At 43.9% G+C, this 14,806-nt stretch overlaps 1 protein-coding gene across 1 annotated transcript; it reads right to left on the bottom strand.

Moving 5' to 3' along the window:
• Nucleotides 1-4,043: 4,043 nt before the first annotated feature.
• Nucleotides 4,044-14,279, bottom strand: ZNF425 (zinc finger protein 425). Its single transcript, XM_035021334.1, has 4 exons — nt 14,176-14,279; nt 12,711-12,837; nt 8,597-8,752; nt 4,044-6,369 (listed from the first exon to the last, which is right to left on the bottom strand). Exons 1-4 carry the CDS (start codon nt 14,191-14,193, stop codon nt 4,412-4,414), a joined length of 2,259 nt encoding a protein of 752 aa, XP_034877225.1. The 5' UTR covers nt 14,194-14,279; the 3' UTR covers nt 4,044-4,411.
• Nucleotides 14,280-14,806: the final 527 nt, after the last annotated feature.

Below are 14,806 nucleotides of genomic sequence, written 5' to 3' on the forward strand. Positions count from 1 at the left end.
AACTTCAGTTCACAAATACGGTAATATATAACTTCTAATGTTTATTCTACAATTGCACTGTGATTTCCTCTTTAACCTACGAGTTCCTTAGGAGTGTATTTTTAAAGTTTCTAAGCCTAGGAAATTTTGTTTTTAGTTTAAAGTTTTCTTTCTTATTCCTAAGTTAACAGTTCATGGTAGGAGAAATTTGATCACGATGAAATGGATTTTTAAAAATATGCTGAGACTTCATTGTACCTATTACATTGTTAATTTTTGTAAGTCCTCTGTGTTTAAAACCAATGTTATTTCCTATACAAGGCTTTCTATTGGGCAAAACTAGTAAATTTTTTGCTGTTCACATCAGATTATTAATGGTTATTAAGTTTATTGTCTGCTTGATGCACACATTTATGAAAGGTATGCTATCAAACTAAAATTATGGTATGTTTATTTTGGTCATTTTGTAACTTTTGCTTTTTTAAAATATTTTATTTATTTGAGAGTGAGCGAAAGTGAGAGAGCTCACAGAGGGAGAGGGAGAAGCAGATTCACCTCTGAGCAGAGGTGGGGCTTGACCCCAGGATCCTGGGATCATGACCTGAGCTGAAGGCAGACACCTAACCAACTAAGCCACCCAGGTGCCCCATAACTTTTGCTTTTCATATTACAAATCCACATTGTTAGGTTCATGTGTTTTTTTTTTCCTTTTCTTTTTAAACAAGTTCATGATTCTTAAATCTTAGTAGACTTTTATGGACTTTGCCATGAACTCTAACTCATTCTCACTGTAGTTTCACTACTTCATTCAGTAAATCTTTTTCCATCATTTTATTTTCATTCTTTACTGTTTGTAGTCATCTCTACCGTAAACTTTATATAGTAAGTATGAAGTTTTAAAATATCTGACAGTCTTCTATGTAATTAACTAGTTATTTTAATCACCCTGGATATTATTTTTATTCCTTTTTTCTTCAGCTGTTTTAGAAACTATATATTAACGAATTAGTGATTGATCTTGATTTATTTTAACAGCTTCATTGAGGTACAATTAACATATCATAAACTGTATATATTTAAAACTTATAATTTGTTAAGTTTTGACATGTATAACCATCCTCAAAATCAAGATAATAAACATACCTACAATCCCCCCACATTCTCCATGCCCTTCATGTTTTTCTCCTTATTCTTTTTAAAGATTTATTTATTTGAGAGAGAGAGAGAGAGAGAGCATGAGCAGGGGGAAGGAGCAGACTCCCCGCTGAGCAGGGAGCCTGACATGGGGCTCGATCCCAGGATCTTGAGATCATGACTTAAGCCGAAGGCAGATGTTTGACTGAGCCACCCAGGTGCCCCGATTTTTCTCCTTATTCTTGAAGCTAGTTTCACCATCATTGCTAGGTGTGGACTAATTTTTACCATCTTCCTATGTAATGGAAGTGCACTTTTCAATGGAGAACTTTGGAAACCTCTCAGCCATTTTCAGGTATTGCTACTCAGACACTCCCTTTATTTTTTTAAAGATTTTATTTATTTATTTGAGAGAGAGTGAGAGCATGAGAGGGGAGAGGGTCAGAGGGAGAAGCAGACTCCCCACTGAGCAGGGAGCCCGATGTGGGACTCAATCCTGGGACTCCAGGATCACAACCTGAGCTGAAGGCAGTCGCTTAACCAACTGAGCCACCCAGGCACCCTCAGACACTCCCTTTATTATTTTTTTCCTTCTGGAACCGTTAGTTATATATTAGAAGCTCTCAATCAATTCTCTATGTATCCTCACTGCTTTCGTACTTTTATTATTCATATTTATCTCTCTACTTCATTCTGGGCAGATTCCTAAAGCTTATTCTATTCAGGATGTTAGTTCAGTCAGTAACTTTATTTTCTCATTTCCAAGGTTCTTTTTCATATCCACTTGTTTGTATATCTCTTCATTTTTTATTTCCTAGTATTTTTAAATGTTAGAATTCATTTATATTTTGGTGAATGAAATGTACTGATTTTAAGATATCTTCCAGATGTCTCTATTATTATTATTATTATTATTTTAAGATTTTATTTATTTATTTGAGAGAGAGAGACTGAGAGAGAGAGAGCATGAGAGGGGGGAGGGTCGGGAGGGTCGGGAAGGTCAGAGGGAGAAGCAGACTCCCTGCCGAGCAGGGAGCCCGATGTGGGACTCGATCCAGGCACTCCAGGATCATGACCTGAGCCGAAGGCAGTCGCCTAACCAACTAAGCCACCCAGGCGCCCCTGTCTCTATTAAATTCATATGGAGTGGGCGCCTGGGTGGCTCAGTCTTTAAGCGTCTGCCTTCGGCTCACGTCATGATCCCAGGGTCCTGGGATCGAGCCCGCATCAGGCTCCCTCCTCGGGGGGGATGCCTGCTTCTCCCTCTCCCACTCCCCCTGCTTGTGTTCCTGCTCTCACTGTGTCTCTCTGTCAAATAAATAAAAATCTTTAAATTTATATGGAATGAATTCATCTTCTGATTTTGTTTTGTTGGCTCACTTAAACTTAGATCTCGATGGGTTTTGGAATTACAGTCTACAGGATCATTTAGAAGGGGGCGGGTAGAGTTTCTGTGTATATGTGAGAACATGTGCACATCCAACTATTCCTGTCTAGCTGTTTCGCAGTTGTGTCTACCTGATTCTCTAGAACCCTCAAGTCCATAATCAAGTCCTATGTAGTTCAGTGCTCCTTCACCCCTAGCCCGCCCTGTGTTAGTGGGTATATCACAGATCCAAGTATTAAGCCACAGAACAGCTTGATCTGGATGGAGAAAATGCAAAAGCAAGATCAAATCCCTGTCCTGGCAGGGGTTCAGTCTATGAGGGAAGCAAGCAGGTTACAGCTGAATGCAAAGAGTGCTATCAGAGAAAGGTATTTAGAGGATGTGCTGACATTGTGCACATACCTCAAATGTTCCCGGTGTTGAGACTGAATGGTGGAACAAGGAGTTAGGAAGATAAGGGAGCAGTCATGAGAATATGATGCACTTGGGAAAGATAAGAGTCATTTGGTAAGAGTCAGGTTCATATGATGAATAAGTAACAAGCTTAAGCTGAAAAGGCAGGTCTGGGTCAGCTCGGAGGTTTTTTCCTAACGTCATGTTAGAGTTTCCATTTATAATAAAATCGGAGACTTCTAAAAATATTTTTTGAGAATGACAGAGTTGCATTTTAGGAAGACCAATCTGTTACAAGGGTGATGAATGCACTGCAGGAAAAAACCATTAATAAAAACACTAAAATTTTTTAGAAGTTGGCTTAAGTTAGTGGTGATGGTAGAGATAAAGAAGGGCGTTTGGGAGGAATTTAGGAGACAGGTTGGGTGTAGGAAAACCCAGGATCGTTATCAGATTTACAGCTTTGGGGATTAATTAGTATAACTAGTTAGTATAACTAACTTGTCCTGAGGTACGCTGGTGAAGAGGCCAGCCAAGGTTGACATCCAGCCCACACGCACCCCGGCACAGGTTAGGGAAAGTGTCTTTTTCTTTGCACAAAGGCACACTGACTCACCGAGAGGCTTGCACCTACCAGAGGTGGCACTTATCCTTTTTGTATAAACACTGATTTGTAGGGTGCCCTTGGATCCAGCTGATTCAGGTAATCCACGAGCACCATGTACTACAAAAATGGAAAATTTACATAGACCCCAAGGATTCCCTAAGGAACTAAATCTATACGTTTTTGTAGGAATGATGTTAAAAGATTGACAGTCCAAGAGACAGATGAAGGTTTGCTAGAACAGGCTGGAAAATCACCTTATAATGATAGATTAAGCCACAGAACAAAAAATGCAGTGATGTCTTGGACTGGCAGTATTTTTTCCTTTGGTATTTACCTAAGAGACCCCAATATTAAGGCAAGTATGTTTCTTGGAGAATTGACATACACTATTGAAATGCAGAGAGGTTAGATACAAGTCATTGCTTGTTACTCACAATGGTGGGCTTTTAGATGATTTAAATTAATCCAGAGGGAAATGACACTTATGTGCGCCATTGTTAACAAAGGAGATGGTAGATGACATTTATTTTTGGCAATAGAGAGAAATCCTCCTGAGACGCGGATGCTCTCTCACCACGTGAGAGAAAATGAAAATTCACTATGAGAAAACTGAAAATCTCAATACAAATTTAAATAAGGAGGCCTGGTAATAGGGAGCAGAAAGAAAATGTTCCTTCCATGACTGGCAGGCCTTGCCCATGGGGACTACAGAGGGGAGATGCCTCTTTTTTTATGTCTGGATTATTTGGAATCTTCGTGAAGGAGCCGTCATGCCGCCCTGCCTGCTCTGCAGCTGGCCAGTGTATCTGAGGTCAGCGTTTTGTGAATTCCTTATCCAGCTTATGCCATGGATCCAAGAGCTGCTAGCTCCGCCTAAAAGCTGTCGCCACTTCCTTTCTGCGCGGCTTGACCTAGACACTGAAGGGCTTTTCCCTGGCATGTACCGCAACATGGGTGTTGAGTGCCCCCATGTACGTAAAGCTCCTTCCACACTCATCACAAGAAAAAGGCCTCTCCCCTCTGTGATGGTGCAGATGGGTCTTCAAACTTCTCTTCTGGAGGAACCCCTTGCCACATTCAGAGCACCTGAAGGGCTTCTCTCCACTATGCGTATGCAAGTGGACCTTCAAACTTCCCCTTATGCAGTAGCTCTTGTCACACTCGGGACACTGGAAGGGCTTCTCACCACTGTGGACTCGAATGTGTTCAGTGAGCCTGTACTGCTGAGTGAAACTTTTGCCACATTTAACACAGGAGAATGGCTTTTTGTCACTGTGCTGGAGCAGGTGGCTCTTCAAATTTCCTTTGAGACGGAAACTTTTATTGCACTCGTGACACTGGAAGGGTTTCTCTCCACTGTGGATTCTCTTATGTTCAGTGAGCTGAGACTGCTGAGTATAGGTCTTACCACACTCGCCACATGCAAAGGGCTTCTCGCCCCTGTGTATCCGCTGGTGGAATTTCATGGAGGCCTTCCAGAAAAAGCTCTTGTCACACTCAGGACACTGGAAAGGCTCCTCCCCACTGTGAAGTCTCATGTGCTCAGTGAGGTGCGAGTGTCGGCTGAAGCTCCGGCTGCACTCAGAACAGGAGAATGGCTTTTCTTTGGTGTGGACCTTGAGGTGCTCCGTGAGCCTCGACTGCCGAGGAAAGGTCTTTTTGCACTCGTCACAGGAGAATTCCTTTTGCCTGTTGTGGACTCTGCTATGGCGAGTGAGCTTAGAGGGCCGGGTGAACCTCTTGCCACACTCCCCACAGGAGAATGGCTTCTCCTCACTATGTAAACGCTGGTGGGCCTTCATGGCATTCTTCCAAGAGAAGCTCCTGTCACACTCTGGACACTGGAAGGGTTTCTTCCCACTGTGCTGAAACAGATGGGCTTTTAGGCTCCTCTTTAGGCGGAAACTTTTCTTACACTCGGGACACTGGAAGGGCTTCTCTCCCGTATGAACTCTGATATGTTCAGTGAGTTTCGTCTTGTGTGTGAATTTCCTACCACATTCGTCACAAGAAAACGGCTTCTCTCCACTGTGTATCCTCTGGTGGGCCTTCACGGCAGCCTTCCGGGAGAAGCTTCTGCCACATTCTGGACAATGGAAGGGCTTCTTCTCATTGTGTTGGCAAAGATGGGCCTTCAAACTCCTCTGCTGGCGGAAGCTTCTGTTGCACTCTGGACATTGGAAAGGCTTCTCCCCAGTGTGCACCCTGAGGTGCTCAGTGAGCTTGCATTGCTCGGTGAAACCCTTGCCACACTGCTCACAGGAAAATGGTTTCTCCCTTTTGTGCAAACACAGATGCTTCTTCAATGTGGCTTTACACTGGAAGGTCTTGTCACATTCAGGGCACGGAAAGGGCCGCTGCCCCGTGTGAACAACCTGGTGGTGAGTGATCAGGCTGCATTTGAGATAGTAGCTCTTCTCACACTTGCCACACTGGAAACGCTTCTTCTTACACAGGATCATCCGGTTCCACCTGAGTTCAGGGTTCCCTCTGGATTTGTTTTTGTGCTTTGAATATTTACAGGGCTGGCTCTTAGCGTGGTTTCTTTTGTGCTTTACCAAGTCCCTTTTTAGCTGAAAGACCTTCCCACAGACAAAGCAGGAATAAAATCTTGGTCCTGGTGGAATTTCCAAGTGACCTGGAGTATCTACCAGCTTATGCCATGGATTGCTCTTATCCTGATTAGATGCTCTAAGGTCGAGGTTTTTATGTACAATCCCTATTTCTTGGAGACTTGGATGCTGTAAGGCGGCTCTTTGATCTGATAAGATCTTTCTTTCCTCCCCTGGTAAGGTAGCACATGAACCCTGCTTTAGGAGACCATTTAAATGGCCTTCCTCCTCTTTTGCCCTGAGAGTTCCTTGGTCACCTGGAGAGAAAAAAAGAAGACCCACCCTTACCAGTAATGTGTCTGTGCTATGGTGGGGTCAAGAATTGTGTTCACATCTCTAACAGCACAGGAAAAGGAATCTGATTGATTTTGATGACTCTGTGCATCTGCCTGCCACAGGTAAATTATATTTAACTTTGATATGTAAATCCTTCTGTTATGTGTTAAGAAATGGCTTAGTGTGGGGAAAAAAAATTGCAGGCAAATATATCTTGTGAACTTATGGATGACCCTCAGAGGGTAAGCAGAAGTTGAAAGAAAATAAAGATGAGTTAGTCTGAGAATATGACCATTCTATTTCCTTAAATCTGTTAAATAAGGCTTTGGGTCATATTCTTGCCCCTTCTACCACAGATTTCAGGAAAAGCTTTCTGGAAGAAATGCTAATAGGTATCTTTCTTAGGAATGTCAAATGGCAATTGACTAAATTCACAAAGAACACTATGGAGATAATTCCCTTTTCCAAGAACTCTGCATTATAAGAAAGGTATTAATATAAGCACAGTCAGTGCTGTTCCCAAAGTAAAAGCCACGAGGACAGGAAACGGGGAGCTGAGTTAGCACCTTATTCTCACCCACAAAAACTGGAGAGAACAATTTCAGATGCTCACTGGAGCCTCTATATCTCAGAACTGCTTTTTCTCCCACCTGTTGAACTGGGTCCTGGGGTTCTCCTTTTTTAAGTCTCTTAACACAGGAGGAAAATTCACCTGTCAGGAAGGGTGGGCCTGTCCCCAGAGAAGGACTCTGATTATGCTCTGTGGTCATCTTAACAACAACACAGGTTATGTTTCCAACCGGGTGATGTCATTTAGTAAGTTAGCGCTCCACAGCTGATGTCTAGATCATACTTACCTGTCTCCTTGAATCCTATTTCTTATCACTTACTATTTATGCCAGGCAGAGAAGCAGTTGTGATTACTGGGTGAATGCCACCTGGCACGAAGGGAACATTACTTTCTAGGGATAGCCACTAAAGTTGTCCATTCGTTGTTATTCAGAAACCTTTCCAGGTCCTCCCTTTCTATAGGATGAAGTCAAACTTCCACCTTGGCATTCCTAGCCTCAGATAAACTGGCATTAATTTATGTTTCCCCTTCTCCATCTCCCATATCATCCCAAGAATAACATTAAGCTATACATTTTCTAAATACAATAGGCTTGTTCCCACCTCTGAGCCTCAGCTCATGTGTGACCCCTGCTGATCTCTGTCTAACCAAATCTGCCCATTCTTTGCTATTTAAATCCTAATTCCTTAGAAGTCCTCCCGGGAAACTGCTATCTCTACTCCACTCATTCTCTAAATCCCTATAGCACTACTACCACTGCCACTTACTATTTTATTAAATTGTATACAGTCCCATTTTATATATGACTAGTCCAACAGTTCAATATAATCGACTAACTTAACTGCCATGTCAGGTCAGTAAGACAATAAACTCCTATAGGAGAATATACATATAGATATATAGATCTCTCCATCCCATCCCCAGCCTAAGTAATAACTGACAGTCCTATGAACATGGTAGGGACTCAATACTCATTAGATTAATGAAATAAGAGACGGTGGCAATGAAATAAAGTCCTTGGGAATTCTTTTATTCTTTTGATGGACCTAACCATACATCCCTGGGTTCAAATCCCCTCCTCTTCAGGAGAATCCTTTGACTTCCAGGGACTTAGAAGATCTCCATTTAATAAAACATTAGCATAGTCTAAAAAATGACCTATTCCTTTAAGTATTTAAAGTGTTATAAAGTGTTTCCAATGCTTTTCTTATGATAAAAGGAATTCAAAAAGGAATCCTTCAAAAGGAACTTAAAAAAAAAGCCCAAGTTCTAAAAATCTGTATAATAAAAAATAATACGTTATACCAAATTGGACAGTTTTCCATTTCTCTCTATTCAAATGGACACAATGGTGTGATGGAGAAGGTGGTTGTTCCTCAGGACTTGACAAGAGGATCCTTTACTTGCTCTTTTACAAATACTTCTTTCTAGGGTCATAATTTTTTTTTTTTTTAATAAAACATAAACAACTTCCCTCTTTATAAAAAGTAATACATTCTTATGTTTGTTTCCCACTTGAATAAAAAAACCTAACATTCTCCAACAAAACAATGTTTCTTATTCGCTATGTCCAGCTGCCTATCCAGAAAGATTCAGGAAAATGAAATGAGTCCTGACCCTAAATCCATCATACTCACCAAAATACGCCAACTTTCCAGTCTTCTGCAAGTCCCACTGCTCATCAGTAGAAGGGCTAAGTGTCATGTTTTTCTCCAAGGGTCCCTGGTCTCTGATTAACAGCATTCTCCCTTGTTCTATCCAGGAGATCAAATCTGGCTTGGAAAAAACGCCACCTGCAAAGAGAGACCACATAGACTCAGTCTGGGTTTACCTGAGTACTTCACTAAACGTGATTTTCACAGTTAACTTTGATTCCTGAAGATACATCATCAAAGTTAGGTCAAAAAAATTGAAACCCTTGAAATTACATGAATGACAATAAAATATAACCTAACCAAAACTCTTTAGCTTAAACGTCCTCTGCAATATTTCACAAAATTAAAGGAAACAGAGAAGTTAAGGGCGATGATTTTTTTTTTTTTAAGATTTTATTTATTTGTTAACAGAGAGAGAGACAGCAAGAGAGGGAACACAAGCAGGGGGAGCGGGAGAGGGAGAAGCAGGCTTCCCGCCGAGCAGGGAGCCGGATGTGGGACTCGATCCCAGGACCCTGGGATCATGACCTGAGCTGAAGGCAGACACTTAACGACTGAGCCACCCAGGCGCCGAAGGGTGATGATTTTTAACAACAGATCTGGGCAGAAAGCATTAACAAATGATCATTATGAGAACAATAAAAAGCAAAATCACAGGGGGTCAAGAAGGGAGCCCCCGATCACTAAACACCTCTGACTAGACATCCAAGGAAATTAACTACTGAGGTACAGTGAAGGAACCAGGAAGTTCTTCAATGACAACGATTATGAAGGGGGAGAGAGTAATGTGTCTAATGACATAAGCATGAAGGGAAGGAGGGTGGTTGTAAGGCAATGGGGTGATTTTAGAAGATGCAACGGATACTATGTAGTAGCGTTAAAAATGTAGATTCCTGGGCCTGAGGCTGGACCTGCTGAATCCTAATCTCTGGGGCTGGTATCTGGATGTCCTGTAAAGAAAATCATTTGTAGCATGCCTGGGTGGCTCAGTCTGTTAAACATCTGCCTTCAGCTCAGGTCATGATCCCAGGGTCCAGGATCGAGTCCCGCATCGGGCTCCCCACTCAGTGGGGAGTCTGCTTCTCCCTCTCCCTCTGCCCCTCCCCTCTGCTTGTGCTCTCTCTCTCTCAAAAAATAAATAAATAAAATCTTAAAAAAAAAGAAAAGAATTTGTAAATAATGCCCTTTGGGTTTTAAAATGTGGGAAAATCAGACTGGATTTTCCAAGCCCACGGACACTAGTTATTGTAACTCCAAACTCAACACTGGATTAGCACATGGCTCTAGTTTCTTGTAACTTACTGGCCTCAGACTACTTAGCCTGAACTCCAAAAGTTGAGGTGTCCCGGTGCTCTGTCCTATCTACATTTCTCCCTAGATGATCCCATGTAGCCCTCAGGTTTAAAACACCAGATTTGGGGTGCCTGGGTGGCTCAGTCGTTAAGCGTCTGCCTTCGGCTCAGGTCATGATCCCAGGGTCCTGGGATCGAGTCCCACATCGGGCTCTCTGCTCAGCAGGAAGCCTGCTTCTCCCTCTCCCACTCCCCCTGCTTGTGTTCCTGCTCTCGCTATCTCTCTCTCTGTCAAATAAATAAATAAAATCTTTAAAATAAATAAATAAATAAAAATAAAAAATAAAACACCAGATTTGTGAATCCAGTCCTGATTTTCACTTGAAATTCTGGTCTCGCATACCCAATTATATGTATTTCCATATAAATATCTAATAGGCATCTCAAATTTAAGGCTCTCTCCCCAAGCTTCGTCCTGTCAGTGAATAAAGCCATTGCCTTTAACATACTTGAGCCAAAAATCTAGTTGATTTTTCTTTCACCCTGAGGCTCCATATCCAATCCACCAGCAAACTCTCAAATGCTACCTCCAAAAGATATCCAGAGCCCATCTACTTCTCTTTGCATTACTAACTACCTGGTTCAGCTGCCATAAAGCCTCACCTGCCCTGCTGAGATTCTTTTTTTTTTTAAGATTTTATTTATTTGACAGAGAGAGACACAGCGAGAGAGGGAATACAAGCAGGGGGAGTGGGAGAGGGAGAAGCAGACTTCCCACTGAGCAGAAAGCCCAACGCGGGACTCCATCCCAGGACCCTGGGATCATGACCCGAGACGAAGGCAGACGCGCAACAACTGAGCCACCCAGGCGCCTCCCTGCTGAGATTCTTGGCTGGTGTCCTTCTTTTCATTGCTGTGCACTGCCATTCATTCTCCACATAGCAATTCAAGTAACTTTTTTTTTTTTAAAGATTTTATCTATTTGACAGTGAGAAACACAGCGAAAGAGGGAACACAAGCAGGGGGAGTGGGAGAGGGAGAAGCAGGTTTCCCGCCGAGCAGGGGGCCCGATGTGGGGCTCTATCCCAGGACGCTGGGATCATGACCCGAGCTGAAGGCAGACGCTTAACGACTGAGCCACCCAGGCGCCCCCAAGTAATTAATTGTTAAAACAAATTTTGACATGTTACTCCTGTGTAAATCCTCTCATCATCTTATCTTCCTTTCGTCTAGAATAAAATCCTAGAGGCCCTTTTCTCATTTGTTATACCACCGTCCCCTTCTCCTAGCCTTCTACACATGTGCTCCAGCAGCCTCCCCGTGGCTCCCACCACACACTGAGCACATACATTCCAACCCCTGAACTTCTGCACTAGTCCTTCCTCTGCTTAGAATTCTCTTCCCCCGATTTCACACAATAGACTCATCTTGTCCTTCGTATCTCAGATGGAAGAGGTTTATAAACCCCAAAGGAGAGATGCCACAGGTTATACTGAGATCAGCTATTAAAATGAAAACAGTAGAAATGGTTTTAATGATACAAGAATGAATTCAAGCAAGTTGGATAAACAGCAAGGTATAATCTCCACAAATTTCTCTTCAAATCTGCTCCCTGAGTATTTCTCTGGGGATACCTAAATGTCCTATCCCCACTGCTCTTGCTCCCTCTACCAGGGAACAATTTTCCCAGGTCTTATGAGGATAGAAAATTCATCCTATTTAGGCAACATAAGCAGGCATCAGAGTATCAGTTAAAAAAATAAAAGAGTAAAGAATGAATTTGCCTCTACTTGCTGGTGAAGTGGCAGATGATAGTAATACTAATAAAAAGGAAGAAATTCCAGATATTGTAGAAGGAATGGAACTACATTCTTTAGTTACAGCACAGGATGTTTTGATGAGCAGCCCTGAAAATATACCATCACAAAATGACATCTTACAGGAAGAGAAGACTAAAATTTCTCAGTCAGTATTTGATATTAAAAGTCTCACTACTGAATGCCATCTTCTTGATTCACCAGGCCTAAACTGCAGTAATACATTTACTCAGGTGGAGAGGAGACATCAAGATCATGACAGACACATTTCCTTTGGTGGTAACTTGATTACCTTTTCAACTCTAAGGCCCCTCCATGATGAACAACCAGAAGAATTTTGAATTTAAAAATAAATCCACATATTTTTCTTCATATTATCAATGTGATATATTGTTAGCATATTGAAAATTGAAGAGTATGTATTTGTGTTCACTTCTAGTTAATTTATATAGTATCATAAAATGTTTTAATATTCAGTGTTCATCGAAGTGTGTTTTAGATATGATAGTGTTTCTCGAGGGAAGTGGGGATATTTTGTACATTAACTATGCAGAATAAAAAGTGTACTTTACCTCACCTCTCTTGTTTAAAATGTATAAACTTAAAGCTAAGTGTACTTAGAGCTTATGAACATTCTTCAGTTTAATCAAAATATAGTATTAAACTTTGACAGAAAAAAAAAAGAGTACACTTAAAAAAGAGAGAGAGAGAGACGAATTGATTATTTAGTAATTTTAACTGTAGGAGAAACAAGGGAGGGTTTGTGTGAAAGAGACTGCAGAATTGATAAGACTGAGGGGTGCAGAGACCACTAGATAAAAAGGGACAAGTTAAATATTCCCAGGCCACAATAGGAAGTTAAGGACAGATTCTGAGTGTAAATTAAGCATAGAATTATATTCAGCCAGCCAATAGCTAATACAGAGCAGAAATCCTATTGGTATTAGGCAGGTTCCCCCCAAATGATTCCCTTGAAGCCCAGCTTACCCAGGGAATCAAGAGTCTCATAATTGCTCTTCATCACTTGCTGATACATTTCCTTCTGCCACTTCTCCAGGATCTCCCACTCTTGCTCCGAAAAATACAAGGCCACATCATCAAATGTCATCCTTACCTGGAATCACAAACCGTACATACATACATTTTCACTTTCAAGCTACTGTCTTCCAATGTCCATGTCTTTAAGAGACAAGAAGAAACTATACTAAAGTCTCCTTCTCTCTGGATGGTGCCATGAACAATGTAATAAAGGGGTCACAGAAGTCTGTTGGACCCACATAGTGAATGAATGACTAGCAGACCTTTGAGCACATGTACCATCTAGAGAGGGATCCTTCACTTAGCAGCAAGCGGTTATTGCTATGCAAGACTTTTTTTTTTTTTTTAAGATTTATTTATTTATTTGAGAGAGCGAGAATGAGAGAGAGTACATGAGAGCGGGGAGGGTCAGAGGGAGAAGCAGGCTTCCCGCCGAGCAGGGAGCCCGATGCGGGACTCGATCCCGGGACTCCAGGATCATGACCTGAGCCGAAGGCAGTTGCTTAACCGACTGAGCCACCCAGGCGCCCTTAGAAGCAGGCAGATGGAGAGGGAGAAGCAGGCTCCCCACAGAGCAGGGAGCCCGATGCGGGACTCGATCCCAGGACCCCGGGATCATGACCTGAGCCGAAGGCAGTTGCTTAACCAACTGAGCCACCCAGGCGCCCCGCTATGCAAGACTTTTAAAAAAACTTTTTATTTTGGAATAATTACAGACTCATACGAAGTTGCAAAGATAGTACAGTCCAGAAAGGTTCCCTGTATCCTGTACCGGTTTCAGGAGGGGGTGAGAAGCAGAAGGGAAAATGCATTACTTTGGTAGGATTATTAGATATGAAATTTCAGGAAGGGTAGAAGGAAAACTTGCATAGGTAAGCAGATTACACTCAACTGAATTTAACAGTTTCCTGGATTAAGCTCAGGATATGCGTTTCAAACTCTAAAACCAGTGTTCACATTTTCCATGAACAACCCCAACTGGTTTCACATTTTCTCTCATTTCCTAGAGGCAGCAGTCTCCGGGTCCTCTCAGGCCCACTCTCCCTTCCCGTGACTTTTTTCATCCGTTTATCCAGTTGACGTTCGCTGAGGCCACATTCACCAGCAGAGCACAGAACGAGAGCCCAAGGGAAACCACGACGTTCAAAGAGCCCCGACACAGGGCGGGAAAAAGCGGGTGACCTGAGGGGACGACCGGTAGAGACCCTGGATTTCTCCACTTGGCCCCCTTCTTCCGGCTCAGCTGCAGAACAACTGGAGCACCCACACGGCGCCTTCACCGGCCAGGGCCTCGGAGCTCAGTCATGGGTCACCGACAGCCCCCCGCCGCCTCACTCCCCGACTCGGGACCCCACTCCAGACCGCGGCAGGGACGAATTTCTACACAGCCCGCATCCTCCACGGTCCCTCTTACCGGAGCCGGCTCGGCCATGGCCCTTCGCGCTCCCGCCCGGCCCCTGCCCAGGGCCCGGCCCCAGCCCCAGAGACCCCGAGCGCCCGGCCGACCCCGCGGAACCTCCCTCGGCGCGCGGCCTCCCACCCCGCCCACCCCGCAGGCCCAGCCCCCACGCGGTGCACGCTGGGACTCGAGCCTGCCCCCGCCCCACAGCGCCCCCTGCGGCCCGGAGGAGCCGGCGACGCCCGCGGCTGACGCTTTTGCAGGGCTCGCCGCGCTGGCCGCAGTGCGGTCGGTGGCGGGTCCGGTCGCTCTGCCGGAGTCTCCAAACGGGGAAGACCGAGACCCTGACGCGCTGGAAGGCGCTGGAGAGGGAGACGGAGAGGTGGACGTGCAGACTGAGCTGCAAGTAGGGAGGAGACTCGCTCTTCACTGAGCCCTGGACGGAGAGGGGGTGCGGGATTGGTTCCTCCCGAAGCGGACCCCAGGCGAGGGTAGGATCATCTGTGAGGCCATCCCGGGAACGGAGCGAGGGCGGGGAACCGGCCAAGGGGGTCAAGGAGCAGGTCCCCGCCGTGGCAATGGGGAGTCTGTGGTGCCGGGCACTCTGAGAATGTGCAGACCCGCTCAGAATCCTCCCACCACGGGC

The sequence above is a fragment of the Mirounga leonina genome, unplaced genomic scaffold (genome assembly GCF_011800145.1).
Source record: "Mirounga leonina isolate KUSES-001 unplaced genomic scaffold, KU_Mleo_1.0 Mir_174, whole genome shotgun sequence".
Taxonomy (NCBI): Eukaryota; Metazoa; Chordata; class Mammalia; order Carnivora; family Phocidae; genus Mirounga; species Mirounga leonina.

Coding starts and splice junctions, on each gene's coding strand:
- ZNF425 (XM_035021334.1), bottom strand. Junction 8,753..12,710: donor TGAGACTCTTGATTCCCTGG/GTAAGCTGGGCT, acceptor CTCTCTTTGCAG/GTGGCGTTTTTTCCAAGCCA. Junction 6,370..8,596: donor TGGAAAGTTGGCGTATTTTG/GTGAGTATGATG, acceptor TTTTCTCTCCAG/GTGACCAAGGAACTCTCAGG.